Source organism: Hordeum vulgare, chromosome 5H (assembly GCF_904849725.1).
Source record: "Hordeum vulgare subsp. vulgare chromosome 5H, MorexV3_pseudomolecules_assembly, whole genome shotgun sequence".
NCBI classification, from domain to species: Eukaryota; Viridiplantae; Streptophyta; class Magnoliopsida; order Poales; family Poaceae; genus Hordeum; species Hordeum vulgare.
This window is the reverse complement of record NC_058522.1, coordinates 35082484-35102169: the sequence shown is the minus strand read 5'-3', so window position 1 is coordinate 35102169 and position 19686 is coordinate 35082484. Positions and strand designations below refer to the sequence as shown.

Here is a 19686-nt window from a genome sequence, read left to right as displayed (position 1 = left end):
ATGGTCATGATCGTGGGCAAGCATGCAGGGTAGCATAGCCTTTTTCTCATGTTATGTAGTCCGTAGCGGAACTACCTTCTCTGAATAAATGTGTGATGTAAACTCTGATATTATCTATGAGATGACAAATGATTCCCTATTTGTCATTCTATTATTATGTATGTGCTATGTTATCGTGCTTGCGAACGCTTAGATGCGCTTCTTTCCATTTTGGGGCCTCGTTCCCTAAATCGGAAAGGACCGCATCTTAGTCGTTACACTCTCTTCATAAAAGAACCGGTACAAGAAGTGTCAAACATGGTGCGATCATCATGAGAAAGCCGAACATAGAAGTTCTGAATGATAATTTCTCTCGAGAGCTCATGGTTGGGGCATGCATATAGCATTGATTTAAGCCTCCCCCAAGCTTGAGCGATGCTTTCTCTATCACGAGGGCAAAAATTATAAATATAATTCCGATCACGATGTACTAAATGCATAGGATATAACTTTTGATGAAATTCCAATTTCAATCGACTGTAGTTCCATGATCGAGTATCATCACATAGCCTATACCATGCCAACGCCTTATCCTTCAAAGATAAAGGAAATACCTTCTTCTTGACCTCATCCTCGGGAAAACCTGCAAGCTTAAATAAACCACAAACTTCATCTACATAGATTAGATGCAAGTCTGGATGTGATGTTCCATCTCTTGTAAAAGGATTAGCCAGCAGTTTCTCAAGCATACCCGAAGGAAATTCAAAGCAAATATTTTCAGTAGGTGCAGCAGGTTGAGGAGCAACTCTTCGTGCTTCTGTTTGAGGTGAAGATACCCCGAACAAGCCCCTCAAAGGATTAGTTTTCATAGTGACACGTGACAATAAATTTCAGCAGACTATATGAATGTTTCCTTACCAATTTCCACTTACCAAAGGCGCTTCACTCCCCGGCAACGGCGCCAGAAAAGAGTCTTGATGACCCACAAGTATAGGGGATCTATCATAGTCCTTTCGATAAGTAAGAGTGTCGAACCCAACGAGGAGCAGAAGGATCTGACAAGTGGTTTTCAGCAAGGTAATATCTGCGGGCACTGAAATTATCGGTAACAAGTGGTTGTGTGGCGAGATGATTCATAGCAAGCAACAAGTAACAAAAGTAGCAACGGTGCAGCAAAGTGGCCCAATCCCTTTTGTAGCAAGGTACAAGCCTGGACAAAGTCTTATAGGAGGAAAAACGCTCCCGAGGACACACGGGAATTTCTATCGTGCTAGTTTTCATCATGTTCATATGATTCGCGTTCGTTACTTTGATAGTTTGATATGTGGGTGGACCGGCGCTTGGGTACTGCCCTTAATTGGACAAGCATCCCACTTATGATTAACCCCTCTCGCAAGCATCCGCAACTACGAAAGAAGAATTAAGACAAAGTCTAACCATAGCATTAAACTAGTGGATCCAAATCAGCCCCTTACGAAGCAACGCATAAACTAGGGTTTAAGCTTTTTTCACTCTAGCAACCCAACATCTACTTACTACTTCCCAATGCCTTCCTCTAGGCCCAAATAATGGTGAAGTGTTATGTACTCGACGTTCACATAACACTACTAGAGGAAAAACAACATACAACACATCAAAATATCGAACGAATACCAAATTCACATGACTACTATTAGCATGACTTATCCCATGTCCTCGGGAACAAAAGTAACTACTCACAAAGCATAATCATATTCATGACCAGAGAGGTAATGAGTAGCATCAAGGATCTGAACATAAAATCTTCCACCAAGTAATCCAACTAGCATCAACTACAAAGAGTAATTAACACTACTAGCAACCTTACAAGTACCAATCGGAGTCGCGAGACGGAGATTGGTTACAAGAGATGAACTAGGGTTTGGAGATGAGATGGTGCTGATGAAGATGTTGATGGTGACGAGTCCCCTCCGATGAGACGAGTGTTGATGATGACGATGACGACGATTTCCCCCTCCGGGAGGGAAGTTTCCCCGGCAGGATCGTCCCGTCGGAGCTCTAGATTGGTTCTGCTCAAGTTCAGCCTCGTGGCGGCAGCGAATCCTCGAAAAAGCCTCCTCCTGTTTTTTTTCCGGACGAAACCCTTCATATAGCAGAAGGGGGGAGCCAGAGGGCCAGCTGGGTGCCCACAAGCCCCCTAGGCGCGACCAGGGGGTGGCCGTGCCTAGCAGGCTTGTGGCCACCTGCTGGCGCCCCTCTGGCACTTCTTCGGCCCAGTATTTTTTATAAATCCCCAAAAAAAATCCTCGTTGATTTTTACGGCGTTTGGAGTTGCGCAGAATAGGTATCTCAAACTTGCTCCGTTTTCAGGCCAGAATTCCAGCTGCCGGTATTCTCCCTCTTCATATAAACCTTGCAAAATAAGAGAGAAAAGGCATAAGTATTGTACTGTGAAGTGAAATAACAGCCCAAAAAGCAATAAATATCAACATGAAAGCATGATGCAAAATGGACGTATCACCCCCCCTCTCTCTCTCTTCTCTGCCCTACCCTACTCTGCCGCCTCCTGCTACTGAATGGAGGTGATGAGTAGCATGAGCACCACCGCCTAGCTGATGGCGATGAATTTTTACTGGGCCTTCACGCTTTTCTTCGACCTAGCTAGATATACTAGTGCTGTACCGCGGGGTGGGTACTAGTGCCACTGGTCCGCGAGTAGGCGAAGTGAGCGAGATGCGCTCGAGGACGGGGTTGCGGGCGCTGGGGCTCTTTGCTTCGGCACCTGCTTGGTTGTGCGCGACGGCCTGCGGGGGAAGCTGCGGGTGAGGGCGAGTGTCTCTGGTTGGGCGGACGCTGAACTCGAGCAAGATGGCCAGGTCGGCTGGGTGAGGTGCATGGATTGGGTCAGAAGGGATCCCGAGGGAGAGTGCGGCGGCGCGATGGGACAAGAGGTTTAGGATCTAGGGTTTGGTCTGAATTTGGTCTAGGATGGACTATATATATCCCATGGGTTAGTTTTGGGGGTATTTGGACCCTCCGATTAAATCAGATGACTCACAAAAACTAGGTTAGGGAGTCCAAATGACAAATCGATGATGGTTTGGGGTATTACGGGGTTGATCCAGACCCAACGACCACGACCGTCGGGTTCGGCTTCGGGGGAGTTACGGGCTAGGTTGCGCGTAGGGTCCGTGCACTGTGTAGAGGGGCTAGGTGGAGATGAGAGGGAAACCGAGCAGCCCGACGACAGAGCTTGAAATACCGAAAAACGACTGGCGTTTGATCAGCTATAGTGCCGCTATAGGTTTAACGGTTCGAGTATCAAACGAACTCCGATTGCGACAAAATTTGGCAGCCAACCTACTTACACTATAATAACACCGCACGCCAAGTTTCAACCCGATCCAAGAAAATTTTATACACACTTTGAAAAACAAAATTTTAGTGATGTCGCAGGCGCGTGCATGTGTGGTTGGTCTTAAAATGATCAACGACGAAAACAGAGAAAACCGACAACCAATAACGGATACAAGATTTGAAAACATACGGCAACGGAGTGCCGATGCAATGCGAATGATAGAAATGATGAGGTGATGAATGCGACAACCAAATAATCACAGGGCGGCAACGGAATAAAAGGGGCATCTTCTGAAGCGTCGGTTCCGGGCTGTTACACTCCAAAAGGCTTTTCTTTAACACGGTACACACGCAAGTGATCATATACACGCGCATACACTCACCTATATAAACGCACACACGCACATCCTATCCTATGAGCACCTCCGAAAGACTGAGCCGACAGATAATTTTGAAATTTACGAAGTCAGCACAAGCGCCTCGTCATCGACGGAACGTCTCTTTCCACTGAACGCGCATCGTCGAAAACCCAAAAATAAATTTTCAGAAATAATGCAAACATCGGGATTTGAACCCTGATGGGTTGGGATAACACTATTGGTCTTTCCATCCACAGATTGGGTTTGTCTTGGAGAGGCGTTTGATCCCAAATTTCAGGGAAGATTTTTGTGCAGTTTGATCCCAAATTCAAGCACGCGCACGCAATCAATACACAGTGACCATGCGTCCAGTCCGAGTCGGTCATCGTCCCATCCCCCATCCGCCTCCGACATCGCTGGAAGAGGAGGAAGAAACGTCGGGGACTCGTCGTCTCGTCCGTCCCGAGTCATCACGCTTATCCAGCCCAGCCACGCCCGCACCAAACCAAACAACATATCCCCGACCAGCCCCGCCACTCCCTCCCCACTCCCCGCCCCACCACTCCGCCGCGCTCGGCTCACACGCCACCGGCGATGGCCTCCCGCCTCCTCCGCCTGCACCACCAGCTCCGGCGCCGGCGCCACCACGGCACGAGCCCCGTCCCCTGCAGGCTCCTCTCCTCCTCCTCCGCCACGGAGCCGCCGCCGCCGCCCCAGACGGTGGAGAAGGTGCTGGTGGCCAACCGGGGCGAGATCGCGTGCCGGGTCATGCGGACGGCGCGCCGGCTCGGGATCGCCACCGTCGCCGTCTACAGCGACGCCGACCGCGCCGCGCTGCACGTGCGCGCCGCCGACGAGGCCGTCCGGCTCGGCCCGCCCCCCGCGCGGGAGAGCTACCTCAACGCCGCCGCCATCGTCGACGCCGCCCTCCGCACCGGTGCGAAGGTGAACTGTTACTGCAACTCCTGCAGCGGCAGGCAGGCTCGTTACGCTTTGGCGAATGCGGCGCCCGGATCAGCTAGCACCGCTTTGCTGCTCCGTAGGCTTAGCTAGTCCACTGATTGGAATTCTGCCGCCTGATGCCCTCGCTGAGTTACGCTGATTGCTGAAAGAGTGGCTGGTGCTGCGATCACGTTACATAACTGAAACCCCCTAAAAAACATGACATAATTGGAATTACTTACTGATTATTACTTCTGGACTACTGCATTCTTCGTTTTGGTGTACATTTGCCAGTTTATGTGCTACGTTGAGGTGTGTCATGATGGGATACTATTTTTTCTCAAGCCTGACAGATATATGTTCTTGTAGGCGATCCACCCTGGATATGGGTTTCTTTCAGAGAGCGCAGATTTTGCACAGCTCTGTGAATCCGAGGGGCTAACATTTATTGGGCCTCCGCCATCTGCAATCCGAGATATGGGTGATAAGAGGTAAATATCCTTGCCATGTAGTTTGCATAAATGTTCACCCTCTGTTCAAGACGTTAGTTAAACTGCCAAAGCGTCTTATATTTAGAAACAGAGGTAGTACTTTTTTTTTCTGTATACACCGGACAACACGTTCTAATAACACTCTGTAAAAAATAGCGCCTCAAAGAGGATCATGGGTGCTGCTGGTGTACCGCTTGTTCCAGGCTACCATGGGGCTGACCAAGACATTGAGTTGTTAAAACTTGAAGCTGATAAGATTGGATATCCAGTTTTGATTAAACCCACCCACGGTGGAGGCGGCAAGGTACGCTGGGAAGGCTTTGTTAAAATGTTATTTTCAGTTTGCATATTTATCAAGAGTGGAACACAATTTGGGTATGTAGTCGTTGGTTCTCTTGTGTGTGAGTCGCGTGATCAAATTTAAGAGCGTGTTTATTCATAACGTCGCTCATCTCAATTAAGTCTTCTGTTCTCTATGTTCTTCTTTTGATCTTTGATCTTTGCATTCAAGGGGATGAGAATAGTTCAAGGGCCTGATGACTTTGTGGATTCTGTACGGAGTGCTCAACGTGAAGCTGCAGCATCATTTGGTATAGATACACTGTTGATTGAGAAGTATATTACTCAACCCAGACATATAGAAGTCCAGGTAACATTCTGATTTCAGTCCTTCCACAATCCTTTTCTCAATGCGTACAGGTCCTCGGTTGATGTGATATAAACTACTATTTGTGTACTCTCTGAACAGTCAAACAAGTATTTATAGATGCAGTTTCAGCTTGATATCTACTGATTTGTTTGCTCCTTCTTGTTAGTCGTTACTCCATATGACTCGAATGATATGAATAATGAATTATAATGAACTTATGCTCGCCATTTCGTTTTAATTTATGCCCTGTGTTCTTAACTCGTACCACTTCATTTGATTACTTTTTATTATGATTGTACAAATTTGTTGCAACAACTTGCTTAAATTGATCTACTCAGACGATCAAAAGAAACATGAATGGTTAATGTGGCACTATTTCAATATGTAGGTATTTGGTGACAAACATGGAAATGCTATTCACCTTTACGAGAGAGACTGCAGCCTACAAAGAAGGCATCAGAAGATCATCGAGGAAGCACCAGCTGTAAGGCTTTATTACCTGTCAATGCCACTGTTTACCTTGAAAGTAACATTTAACATTAACCGTTTATGTATTGACTGCAGCCAAATGTGACAACTGAGTTTCGGACTCATATTGGTGAAGCTGCTGTGTCGGCTGCGAAGGTGACATACTTGATGTTTCTACACATATTGCATGCTGTGATTGAAGACATAGATTTGATGCTTTTATGTTTTCAGTTCATTACACTGTTTAGTTCATTCACTATTTATGAAACAGTACCCGATTTAACACTTTCAAGCTACCAAACCCTCCACCCTATGTTCTGCATTAGTTATTCTGTTTAATCTTTATATTTTATACACAGGGTCACTTATTGGATTCTTTGTGTTGAAGGCAGTTGGTTACTACAGTGCTGGAACAGTGGAGTTTATCGTGGATACTCTTTCAGGAGAATTCTATTTCATGGAGATGAATACTCGACTCCAGGTACTATGTTTATGATTATCAGTTGATCATGTAGATGCTTTAGTACCCTGTGAAACCCAAAATTGCAAGAACCATGAAGGTGGAATAATATGTTCAAAACTAGTAGATGAGCCTGAGTGATCACATATGTTATTCCATCTGATTATTGAATTATGGATAGCTTGTAACTACATTTAGCTTAAATGCAAAAAAGTATGTGCTAGCTTCCATAGTCTCTCTCTCTCTCTCAAATTCACCTGGATCTTTGAAGGTTGAACACCCAGTAACAGAGATGGTCGTTGGTCAAGATCTTGTGGAGTGGCAAATACGTGTTGCAAATGGAGAGCGCCTGCCATTATCCCAGGAGCAAGTCCCATTAAATGGTAAGACCTGCAGAGCATTCATGCTCTCATCCTCAACACTGACATATGCTTAAGCTTCATCACATAACCATCTCTTCTAGCCATAGTGCTTTGAAGATCCAACCTCTATCAGTTAGCCTGATAGTACTGCACATCATGCTGTTGTTGCAAGCATTGTTCTTTGTTTTATTTGTGGTTAAAGTTATTAAGCAGGTCTATTAGTGATTAAGCAAAATCCACTTGCTTATTGCTGTTCACTTCTCTAGCTTATTGGATCTATTTATCATCCAGAAGAGAAAAGGAATCCAACCATTCTCTAGAAGCGGACTGGAACCTTTTATGCGTTTAACAAATACACACAGAATCTGAATGTCTTCTCTTGATACTTGAGCTAATATTCATTAACCTTAATTTATGGAAAATGAATAATTAGTTATTCTAATGTACTTACTCTTAGGTTTTATATTTATATTGGTACCATTAACAGTTCAAAATTTATAATGCCAGTTAAAGTAAGAACTACTTGTTAACCATCAGTATGACTTGATCCAGGACATGCATTTGAAGCCCGAATATACGCTGAAAATGTTCCAAGAGGATTTCTTCCTGCAACAGGAACCTTACATCACTATCAACCAGTCCTGTCTTCCCCAACAGGTAATATTTGAAGATATCCAGCGACAGAATTTTTTACTAGTTATTTTTCGGTGTGGTGTTGGTAACATATTCTTGATCAGTAAGAGTTGAAACTGGAGTTGAAGAAGGAGATGCTGTCAGTATGCATTATGATCCCATGATAGCCAAACTTGTAGTTTGGGGTGAAAGTCGCAATGCTGCACTAGTCAAGCTAAAGAACTGTTTGTCAAACTTTCAGGTATATACGCCCATCACCTTAATTTACACTTCTACTTAGAAGTCTTCTCTCTTTGATTTTTTATATCCTTCAGTGTCCTGTCTGCTGATTAATTATTAATTTTTCCACGAGCCCCTAGTTACTTGGAAACTTACTACTCATTATCGTTTGCTAAGAACTGCAAACTTAAGGATTCTGATGTAGTACTTCTGATAATTCCGTCCTATCATGCTGTAGTTAATGAATAGACAGATTGCAGGTTTGCCTACAAATGTTGCTTTCCTTCAAGAACTCGCAGGCCATAATGCCTTTGAAAGAGGCCTAGTTGATACACATTTCATTGAGCGGTACAAAGATGATTTTCAAAGTACTTCTGCTAAGGCCTCGGGTGAAGCACATGATGCAGCTAAGCTTGGTGCAATTTTGGCTGCTGCCTGCATTTGTAAAAAGGATCACATTACCTCTGAAGAATCTCTTCGTATGTCATGTGCCTGCCCTTTTATTTTGTCACTCGACAACATTGGCAATACGACCTGATATTGACATGTGTTTGTTGGTAGGTGACAAGACACTTTCGGTATGGTATACCCGTCCACCTTTCAGGATGCATCACTCCGCGAAGCGTTTGATGGAATTTGAGTTAGATGAAGAACTTGAGGAGTTGAGTGATGAGCTTCTTAAATTATTGGTTACGTATAAATCTGATGGAGGCTACTTCATTGAGGTGATTAATTAAAACACATAACCTCTTACGCTTTTGGTTTTTTGAATTGTAAAACCTTGGAAGCTTCTTTGTTGAGGTGTGAATACTAATACAAGCTTATAACACCTGACCAATACCTTCACTCCTTGTTCCCCTTGTGACTTGTGACCAGACTGAAGATGGCTCTTCTCCTGGTTTTGATGTCAAAGTAGATGGTAGGAGTGAAAATGATTTTCGGGTTGAAGTTGGTGGTGTGCAAACAGACGTGACATTAGCATTTTATTCAAAGGTTACACCCTGATACCTTCTATGGCGGTTGTGGGCTTATTCATTAGTTTCTTCCGACTGTTATTTCATCACTAAATTTTTCTCCATCTGTTGTTATCAGGATAATAGCAAACATATACACATCTGGCATGGGAAGCATCACCATCATTACAGGCAGACCATGAGAGCTGAGCATTTGCTTGATGACAGTTCTCAGCCAAGGCAGGCTTCCGAGGGAAGGTCACATCCAAAAGGAAGTGTTTTGGCACCAATGGCTGGTTTGGTCGTTAAGGTTTTGCTTAAGGATGGGGTACATGTGGAAGATGGTCAGCCTGTCATGGTTATCGAAGCAATGAAGATGGAGGTCCGAATGAACTTGATGACCGCGTCTTTTACATTTTTGTATAAAATTAATTAATGCTGACGTAACACTCTTTATTCCTTCTCTCAGCATGTCGTGAAGGCGCCTCGGGCAGGTTATATAGAAGGGCTGAAGGCTACCGCTGGACAACAAGTTTTTGACTCCAGTGTCCTTTTCACTGTCAAGGTATGTGTTAATAGTTGACCATATGTTTGAATTTTACACTTTGTTTCCATTTTGTCACAACAAAGTGTATCCCGAGTCTATGTTTGGCCATAATTATACTTTGACCCATACCTATAGAAGTCTTGGGAAGTACTCAAACCTAGAAGATTGGAGCAATTTGCTACCATTTATGTAAAATTTCTCCATCTCTAAGGAGCTGAACTAAACAGTAGTGTTCGACAATGTGTAAATCTCGAGTTAAAAGAAACAGTGGTGGTAGCGGTACCCCTTCTTATCTCCTGGAGGCTGTGAGTTTCAGCAACCCCACCTAGAGAGCCCTATAATGGTTTTCTGGTAAACCAGGATCCTGTGTTGAATTAAATAAAAGCAAACGTCTCAGAAGTAAATAATTTTCTCATTTTGCAACACCGTAAAATGTGTCATTCAGTATTCGACTATAATTGCTTCGCTTCTCGGGTGATTCCCCATCAACTTGTGTATTTTCCTTTCTCCAGGATAAGAGCACAAACTGATGAACCAAGAAATTGGGGCCCCATATCGGAATTGAAGTGGCGCTTCCGTCCTTCGGAAAGAAGAATAAGCAAACAAGCAGCTGGAGATCATCCTGTGACTAAATAATACTAGGTGATCTCCCTAGTATAGCCGGAGATCGTATCTTGTGGCGCCCATTTCCTGTATAGCCTGTACATTAATGTCAGTGGCATTTGTGCAATGTAACAAATCATGTGAGTATGTAACGCAATTTGTCTGCCTTGCATTGTCCAATGTGAACCTTCTTGATTGAGAAATTCGATGGTCCAACAACAACAACAAAGCCTTGCTTCCAAAAGTTTAAACTTAGGTAGCAGGAGCTGCAATTTAGGTATGCCGAAAGAAGAATTGTCCAATGTGAACCTTTTGGATTGAGAAGTTCGATGGTCCAACGACAACAGCAAACCCTTGCTTCCAAAAGTTTAAACTTAGGTAGCAGGAGCTGCAATTTTGGTATTGCGAAAAAAAATTGTCCAATGTGAACCTTCTGGATTGAGAAATTCGATGGTCCAACGACAACAGCAAAGCCTTGCTTCCAAAAGTTTAAACTTAGGTAGCAGGAGCTGCAATTTTGGTATTGCGAAAAAAAAAAAGAGAAAAAAAGGCTCCATTGCCGGGATTTGAACCCGGGTCGCCTGGGTGAAAGCCAGGTATCCTAACCGGGCTGGACGACAATGGATGTGTGACATAGAAAGATTAGTTTCCATGATAGTAAACTCGATGATCCAGAATGGTGTTTTCCATACCTTCTAACTGTTAGAAAAAGAACGCAGTTCAAATAAAAATGGATTGTGTAACCTGATAAGAAAATGGAAATGAGAAGTGTCTGGTTGTATTTTTTTTCTTTTTAGAAAATGAGGATCAAACCTCACACAAGATGACTAAACACAGGCTGAGCACAATAGGCCTATAACACATAGATCACTCGAATATAATCTTGGACTATTGGGGCTAAATTGCAAAAAAAAAGAAAAGAAAAAGAACTCCACAATTGTGTCGGAGTTTGCCGAAAACCACATATTTTTGAGAAGTTTTTTTCTTCTGAAACACTAACATCTCGATTGAGAGCGACTTTCGACAAGAAAATTGACAATGGGGACCGGCCGCCCGGCCTACGCTATGCTGGCACGGATGACAGCCCACTTGTTCTCGTTATGAAGACAATGTTACGAAAGCAATGTCGAGGATCTTAATCTTAAGCTCTTTAGGTGCGCAAGAGCCAAGGATATTTGGAAGAAATTGAGACTTGACGACCTTGTTCGTAAAGAGCTAAGTATTGGCAGGGAAGGAGCGGAGTATTATCTCCAGAAATCCGTACATGGGAACTTATTCTTGTGGTTTATTTGGTGGGAAAGGCGCTAGTTGACACATGGGGAAGATGTCCAGCCAGTTAGCATGGCAATCATGTTAATTGGGGCGCTGGCGTTGAACCATGCAAGAAGCTGTAGGAGGCAAATTCAGAGAACCAATGATCGTTGGAAACGACCTTCGGAGGGCGCATATTAGAGCAAATACAATAGAGCTGAGTCAGCTGGCTATAAGGAATAAACTAATATATTTTTGTTTAGTTAGAGGAAAGAGAAAATGACAGAGAAGGTAAGCGGGCTCTTAGCTAAGAGCCAACTCTAGCACGTGCTTTTAGGCATTTTATGAGTATGAAAGGTGGATCACATATAATAAAGAAGTAGTACACTTTTGCAATAAACTATTATACATGTTGACTATAAGATGGGCTATAGATGACATGGCAATGACTTATAGCCAACAGCTGGCTATACTATTGTACTTGCTCTTATATACTGAACTAGTGGTTGGGGCCTCATCTGATGGCGCCGTTCGAGAGGAAGTTATGCGCATATTTTTATTTAAAAAAACATATAAAGTCTTTGTTTTTGTCTAAAAAAGTCATCCCAGTAACAAAAAAACCTCACCTTCATCTAAAAAGGAAGTAAACAAGAAAGAAGAAAAAAATATCACCCCAGCCCACCAGCAAGCGCCATTTTGCATAATCCTTCATTTAGAAAATACCAGAGGTCCTCACTTCCGTTTTAAAAGAAAAAATACATTTAAAAAATAATCCTCACCTTCATCTAAAATATTTCACGTCGTGGCCTACCTGATTCCGTCACGTGGCATAGCTGGTTGGTCGTACTTCACGCGATGTTTAATGGGTTTAATGTCGATGAGGCCTACAATCAGAGCATATATTTTACTGGAGGATTTATTGCCGCTAGAATAACTAACGAAAGAGAGCTTCTTCGAGAGCCTCATCAAGGATCATTTTGGGATAGGCTGAGAGCGCGTCATTTGACGTGGTTTCAGCCGCCGTTACGTGTCGCGTTAAAAAAAGCGTGCTTGGTTAGCAAGGCTCTGGACAACAACCTCTGGATCCGGCAAATTAACATTTGTCATGGGCTTACTTTGACACATATCCAGGAGTTTGCGGCCCTTTAGGAGATGGTTGATGGTGTTACTCTCAATCTTGATAGGAAGGGCACTATATCATGAAAATTCATTTCCGATGGCGAATATTCCACGGCTACGACGTACGTGGCGCATTTCGCGGGCCTCGTTCTCAGCCCAACCTTGTCCACAATATGGAAGAACTAGGCTCCTCCGAAGTGCAAGTTCTTTTCTTGACTTATCATTGAAGACCGTGTGTGGACGACGGATCGACTACAACGACGCGGATGGCCAAATTATGGTCTCTGCCCTCTATGCAAGCAACCTCAAGAATCAGCCGCCCATCTTCTATTCTAGTGCAGATTCACTGCCCATGTCTGAAATGAGGTTGTTGACTGGCTTGGCATGCAAGACCACTTGCCGCTGGCTTGGCATAATGAGGCGCTCTGCTTGACTGGTGGCTAAAAACGATCAACACATGAGCACATATCAGGAAAGCAATAGTCTCCGTTTTGATGCTGGTTACCCGGGAAGTTTGTAAGGAGCGAAATGCTAGAATATTTCATAACACTGCTTCACCGATCACTTATTGTTGCCAACATCAAAGAGGAGGCCTATCTTTGGGCGTTGGCGGGAGCCAAACACCCGAGTGTGCTTATGTCGCGAGAGTAGTCTTGTAATTTTTGCCGTCTTATGGCTTATGTCTAAAACTCCTTCTTAATTAGTGAAAATGGCAAATCTTTTGTCTTGTTTCAAAAAAAAAAAATCACGTTCTAGGCGCTTCCTCCGTTTTTTTATTGTACGTGTTTTTTGCTTTTCTTAGATTTTGGACCAATTAGTTTTTTGAAAAAAATCTATTTTAACGCGAGAAAACACATTTTTTCCTTCAGCAAGAGGCACAAATTTACTTCTCATGAAGACACGAATTTGTTTTCGCGATAGGCATGGCTAGCAAAAGGGAAAACACATATTTTCTTTATCACGATATGCATGAATTTACTTCTTCGTAGAGACACGAATTTGCTTTTGCTCCTCTCGAAAATAAAAGAAAAAAACATATTTCTTTTAGAGAGACACGGATTTACTTTTCGTGATAGTACAGATTTGCTTACGCGAGATGCACGACTGTGCCTCTCGCAAAAGGAAAAAAACACATGTTTTTTTCCTATCACGAGAGGCATGGATTTACTTCTCTTAAAAGCATAGATTTGCTTCTGCGAGAGGTTGTGCCTCTCAAAAAGGAACAAAACACATTTTTTTCCTTCCGCGTGAGGCATGAATTTACTTCTCTGTAGACACGCATTTACTTACGCGTATACGTGGCGATGGGCAGCCCGGCCTGGACGGCCCGATCCGCCCAAAAATCTTGGGTCGAGCCGGGCCTAAGCGTGCCATCGGGACAGACTCAGCCCTGGAATTTGAGCCCAGAGGTTGGGTCGGGCCGGGCTCGGACTTGACAAAACTGATTTTATGCCACGGTCGAGCCGGGCCGGTCAGGCCCAGTAGGGCTTTTTCAGGCTTAGGCCTAATATTTAGGCCCGACGGTTAGGTCGGGCCAGGCTCGGACGTGGGTTTTCATTACCGGGCTTTTTTTGGCCCAGCCCGAAGCCCGGCCCGGCCCAAAGAATCCCAGGTATTTACGCGAGAGGCACAGCCATGCCTCTCACAAAAGGGCAAATTGTGTTTCTTTTTTTCCATACCACAAGAGGCATGCATTTACTTCTAGTGTAGGCATGGATTTGCTTCCGCGAGGAGCACGTCCGAGGCAAAAACGTCTTTTCGGTTCAATTTTTTGGCTGTTTTTTTTTCTTGTTTTTTTTCATTGAAATCTATCAACATGGGATCTAGTTTTGAAGACCTTGACGCGAGGAATCCCACTGTGAAAACAGTTCACGGTTTGAGAGATAAAACATTTTAAATAAACAAATCTACAAAAAAGCTCCCATATTACACAAGTGGCCTACATGTAGTGCAACACTTGTCGTAACCTGAGAAGATGAAAATGACTTTTGCAAAGAATGCTCCTTAACTAGTGATTTTGATTGTCATCTGGTTAACAACGCCCTTGCCGTTTTACGACTCCTGTTTGGCGCGTAGGTCGCCATGTAGCGACCTAGGGCATACCTCCCATCCCGCGTGCCACGAGTGTATGGGTTGATCCATTTCTCTTTTTCTCACCAGTTTTGGGAAGGTCAAAGAACCTTCCCTAACTGGGGTTTTCCCCTTGTTTTTCTTTTTTCCTTTTTATTACATTTATCATTTTCCATATTTTATATTTCTATTTTTTATTTTTCATGTCCTTTTCCATTTTATATAATCTTCCAAACTTGTGAACATTTTTTGAATCTGCAAACATTTTTATTAAATCATTAACATTTCTTCAAATCATTTTTTTTACATTTACTAACACCCACCGATTTCTTTTGAAATAGTGAACACATTTTTAAATTTTGGACATTTTCTGGAAACTCATGATCAATTTTAAGTATTTTTGAAGAATTTTCAAAATTCATGAATATCATTCTTCCTTTTGACGAGTTTGGAAATGCATGAGCATTTTTATTCATGCTTATTTTTTACTCAGAATTTTCGAAAACATTTATGAACTTGTTTCGAAATTTGGGATCTAATTTATAAATTCACAAACTTTTTGTGAATATTTTCTAAAACATCATGAATATTTTTGAATCATGATTTTTAAAATCTATGAATTTGTTTTGAATGTGATTATTTTTTCATAATCATATGTATTTTATTAATTTCTACAAATTTTTTTTAAATTCGAATTCATTGTTTGAACATGTGAGCATTTTTTAAACCACGAATATTTTTTGAATCCGCGACGATTTTATGATTTTTTGAATTCGCAATCATTCTATGATTTCTCAAACATTTATTTTTTCATTACAACTTTTTGACATTTTAAACTTTTTCTCAAATTCCAAACTAATTTAAAGAAGGAAAAACGAAAGACGAAAAAAAATGAAATTGAGAAACAGGAGGCGTCACGCCCCGTACATGGACCAGTCCAAGAATGCGTGCGAGGGAGGAGGAGGTGCGCGCTTGCTCCCTATTCAGCGGGTAGGTTGCTGAATAGGGGTTCCCCTCAGCGTAAGAAAGGAAATTTATGAGAAAAAAAAAAGAAACGGGCTTGCTAGCCCAGCAGATGAGGCGCCATAAAATCGTACTTCAATTTGATTGTGCTTGAGTTATCAAAACTTCAAATGATGGTGGATTCTCATCAACATCAAGTTCTGCAATATTTTAAGAATGCACAGTGACAGCTAGCTGTTTTGATGATATTATTTTTTCTACTCACATCCGTTCCTAAATATAAGACATTTTAGAGATTTTACTATAGACTACTCCCTCCGTTCCTAAATATAAGTCTTTTAAGCGATTTCACTAAGAGACTACATACGGAGCAAAATGAGTGAACCTACACTTTAAAGTATGTCTATATACATCCGTATGTAGTCCTCTAGTGAAATCTCTAAAAAGACTTATATTATGAAACGGAGGGAGTACATACGAAGTAAACTGAGCGAATTTATACTCTAAAATATATCTATATACATCGGTATGTAGTTCATAATTGAATCTCTAAAACGTCTTATATTTAGGAACATGGGAGTAGTTCTATCCAAGGGAAGCAAACTCGGATGGCCATGAGATAGCTTAGGTCTTCTGGTAATTCTGCAAATTACCTTCTGAACAACGTAACTACTACTCGCTCCGGCCGGAAATACTTATCAGAAGAACAGATGCATCTAGATGATTTGTTTTAGATACATCCATTTTTATAAATTTACACGATAAGTAATTTCGAACGGAGGGATTGATTGTTGCCAATCGATAAAACTATCTGGATGGCTTCCCCTAAAAAAGAAGACGATGTCGAGGTGTTTCTTATCGTTTCATAAGAATATATGCAACATTAAGTTGGCATTTTTCTTCCATACTATCTCCATGTTCAGTACAAGACGTCTGAACATAGCCTGCTCAACAACTAGTACATTCCAACACAATCTTATTCCGTACCACATTAAAAGAAGTTTGCCTTCGAAGGCCCCATTTGTATTCTGCTAAGACAACAGCAGTACACTTTATTGAAACCTATCTTTGACATTTATTTTAGTACTTACATAGGACCACCAGCTTTGTATTTCAGTTTAGAAAAAGACAACTTTTACAATGTAAAACCAGCTCATTACACTATCCTTTTACTCAGTTCTCAGTTATGCGCCTCCTCACCAGCTTAGTTCTTAGTTATGCGCTTCCTCGCCAGAAAACTTGTCCAGGAAGGACAGTATCTCAGAGTTCACCCTCTCGGCCTGCTCTTGCTGGAGGAAATGGTGGCCTTCAATGATGGATACCTCAAGGTCTGGAACATTGGACTTGAAACCCCCGCTTTTGATGTAGCTCTTAACTCCGAAGGACTCGACCCCGATGTCCTTCTCACCCCCGATGAATTTTGCAGGCACCGTGATCTTTGCCCCATGCCACGGTGCAGTAAGCCTCCAGTTCCTGTGTTTGACGTGGATTTGTGCGTATGAGTTACATAAAATGGAACCATAGGAAGAATATAAGTAATGAAGTTTACATGTCCATGTTACGGTAGTAGTTGAGGGGTCCTGTGAAGCCAGACTTCTGAAACTTCTCGGCATACTGCCCCAGTTCTTCCTCGGACATCCAAGGAAGTGGGGATGATGATGCCTCGAAAAAATCTATGATCTCTACTCCAGGAGGAGCAGCAAGGTCATCTAATTCAATGGAGTAGAACTTCTTTAGGACAGTTGCGACGTCGTACCGAGCAAATGCCTTTTCAGCTCTTCCAGGCTCCTGCAGGCATGGGCTTCAAATAAGACCAAGTTGGTAGTTTTGCAATATTTACAGAGTTATTTACAGATCATGACTACATCTACAAGGCAAAGAAATGCCTATCCCATCTTGGTGGCATCCTGGGCCTTAAAGATAAACTGTAATTTTGGCACAAATGAAGGCCAACTTACCATTTGTGTCCTGATTATAGAATCTTACTTTTCTGAAATGTAACAGACAATGTATTTGTTCTACTTTCGAGAAAACAATTTGATCATAATTTAGTTAAATATACCACTCCCTCCGTTCACAAACGTAAGATGTTCTAATTTTTTCTGAATTGGATGTACACACATTTTAGTGTGTTTGTTCATTCATTTCAGTCCGTATGTAGTTCATACTGAAATATCCAAAACATTGTAGCATTTGTGAACGGAGGGAGTATGCTTCTTCGGCATAGAAGTTCAAAGATCCATCAACCAATTAGCCCCCTCGTATCATAATCTGCTTTAAATTTTTTCCTTGGAACATTTGCTTCAGTTTGTATGTGATTAATTGCCATTTCACACAACCAAATTCACTGCTTACATGCCGTATCATGTCCCCCATGGCATTGGGAACTGGCAAGAAGAAGAATGAATGCTGAAATCAAGTGAGAATACACCTGGGACAGGGATCACAGCACCTGGAACTGCGTGATGTAGAACCCATCGCCGCGCGCGGCGAACATATCCGCCATCGGACGAGGGGAGCGGGGGAAGAACGGGATCCCCAGCGCGACGACGGCGCGCACCCGGTCCGGCCGGAACAGGCAGAGGTGCCACGCCACCTGCGCGCCCCAGTCGTGCCCCGCCACCAGCACCTGCGCCGCCGCCGGTCTCAGCGCGTCACTCGCGGTCACGGCGGCCAAGGAAGAAGGAGGAACCAAGAGCTACGCACCTTGGGGAGGCGGAGGTGGTCGAGGAGCGCGACGACGTCGCCGACGACGTGGAGCATGGTGTAGGCGGCGGGGTCTGCCGGGGCGTCGGAGTCGCCGTAGCCGCGGAGGTCGGGGGCGAGGGCGCGGAAGCCGCGGGCGGCGAGAGCGGCCATCTGGTGGCGCCAGGAGAGCCAGAGCTCCGGGAAGCCGTGGAGGAGGAGCACCGCCGGGCCGGCGGCGGGGCCCTGCTCGGCGACGTGGAGGGAGACGCCGTTGACTTCAGCGCTCCAGTGCCGCACCTCGCCTGCGCCGCCGGGCTCCATGGTTGAGTTTGACTCGCCGGCCGAGGGTGCTTCGCTCGGACTCAGAGCTTCAGCGACTTTGAGAGCTTAGCCACCGAGCAATCTGCCGTTCATTCGACATCAGACGTACACGATCCACTCAAAGCAAAAAAACGCCCAGAGTTGGCAGTTTCAAGCCGATAATTCAACTCTGCTCGCTCATCTGCTCCCGCTCATAAAAAATATATTAGAAAAAATCAATTTAAAAATAATAATTATATGATAGATTTTTTGACAGAACTTTCTCCTCCTTTATTCAGATACGAGAATAGTGGTATCATTTACAAGTAATGAGAGCACCTCAGGAGGCGCATAATCCAACTAACAACTAGGAGGAGAAAACTTAACTAGACTAGAAAGTTCATGGATTACTTTATTACTCTCTCTAATACAATGATCATAAATAAGATGGTTGAAATCACAGGAAATGAAGAAACAACCGTCACTAGTTGCAGAAGCAACTGAAGAAGAATTGTCGTCTTCTAGGGCTTCCACAATCTCCAAACTGTCTGAGTTTACCACGATCCTGCTACATCTGACAGTTCTTGCAAGGTTCAGTCCAAACCTGACGGCCAGAGCCTCTGTTGTGAAAGAATCAAAACAAATGCCTATTTTTTCGTTCGCCGCCGCAATGAATTGTCCACTCTGATCGCAAATGACTGCCCCCACGGATCCTTCAAGTAGATCTTGATCAAACCCCGCATCAACTTTTAATTTCATGTATCCCTTTGGTGGCTTTTCCCAAACTCCAGACCGAATTTTGGCTTTTGGTGAACATGCGATACTGAAATTCGCCGCCAGTCCGCGTACAGCTAGGGCGATCCGAGTAGATGTTTGAATTTCTTCTTCATGGTAAACTTTACGATGTTCGAACCACAAGTACCAAGCTGCAATGGCTACCATCTCCCTCATTTTTTGAAACCCCAAGATATAGAACTCTGTATCTTCCATATGCAATAGCTCGTTGTCGGTGAATACTCACAACATATGCCATAGGTAGGCTAAAGTCGGTGAGAACCGAAGGAACAAAGGTGGGCGCTGGGAACGAGGTTGGTACACGCATGTGACGCACGATGTACCCAGGTTCAGGGCTCTCCGTAGAGATAATACCCCTAATCCTGCCGGAGTGTTTGATGTATAGGAACAGAGTACAATGTCGCTCCTGGAGCTGTGTTGGGAGGAGGAAGAGGGGAGCAGCCGGCTCGTCTCTACCTCACTCTCTGTGGTTGGTGAATGTGTTGTGTTGAATGACTGG

General features: G+C 43.5%; 2 protein-coding genes and 1 non-coding gene across 3 annotated transcripts; 1 reads left to right on the top strand and 2 right to left on the bottom strand.

Annotated features, from left to right (window-relative positions):
• Positions 1 to 4115: 4115 nt before the first annotated feature.
• On the top strand, positions 4116 to 10163 carry LOC123395941 (methylcrotonoyl-CoA carboxylase subunit alpha, mitochondrial). Its single transcript, XM_045090964.1, has 16 exons — positions 4116 to 4619; positions 4986 to 5107; positions 5264 to 5411; positions 5619 to 5756; positions 6145 to 6240; positions 6321 to 6380; positions 6613 to 6705; positions 6956 to 7067; positions 7599 to 7703; positions 7784 to 7920; positions 8152 to 8377; positions 8460 to 8623; positions 8775 to 8891; positions 8991 to 9233; positions 9321 to 9416; positions 9911 to 10163. The coding sequence occupies exons 1-16, from the start codon at positions 4269 to 4271 to the stop codon at positions 9926 to 9928; spliced, it is 2226 nt and encodes a 741-aa protein (XP_044946899.1). The 5' UTR covers positions 4116 to 4268; the 3' UTR covers positions 9929 to 10163.
• A 389-nt stretch (positions 10164 to 10552) lies between these two features.
• Positions 10553 to 10626, bottom strand: TRNAE-UUC. The gene has a single exon. It is a non-coding gene; the product is annotated as a tRNA-Glu (tRNA).
• Positions 10627 to 16436: 5810 nt separating this feature from the next.
• LOC123397602 (epoxide hydrolase A) lies at positions 16437 to 18480 on the bottom strand. The gene is made up of 4 exons (XM_045092138.1): positions 18111 to 18480; positions 17857 to 18033; positions 16954 to 17192; positions 16437 to 16877 (listed from the first exon to the last, which is right to left on the bottom strand). Exons 1-4 carry the CDS (start codon positions 18411 to 18413, stop codon positions 16616 to 16618), a joined length of 981 nt encoding a protein of 326 aa, XP_044948073.1. The 5' UTR covers positions 18414 to 18480; the 3' UTR covers positions 16437 to 16615.
• Positions 18481 to 19686: the final 1206 nt, after the last annotated feature.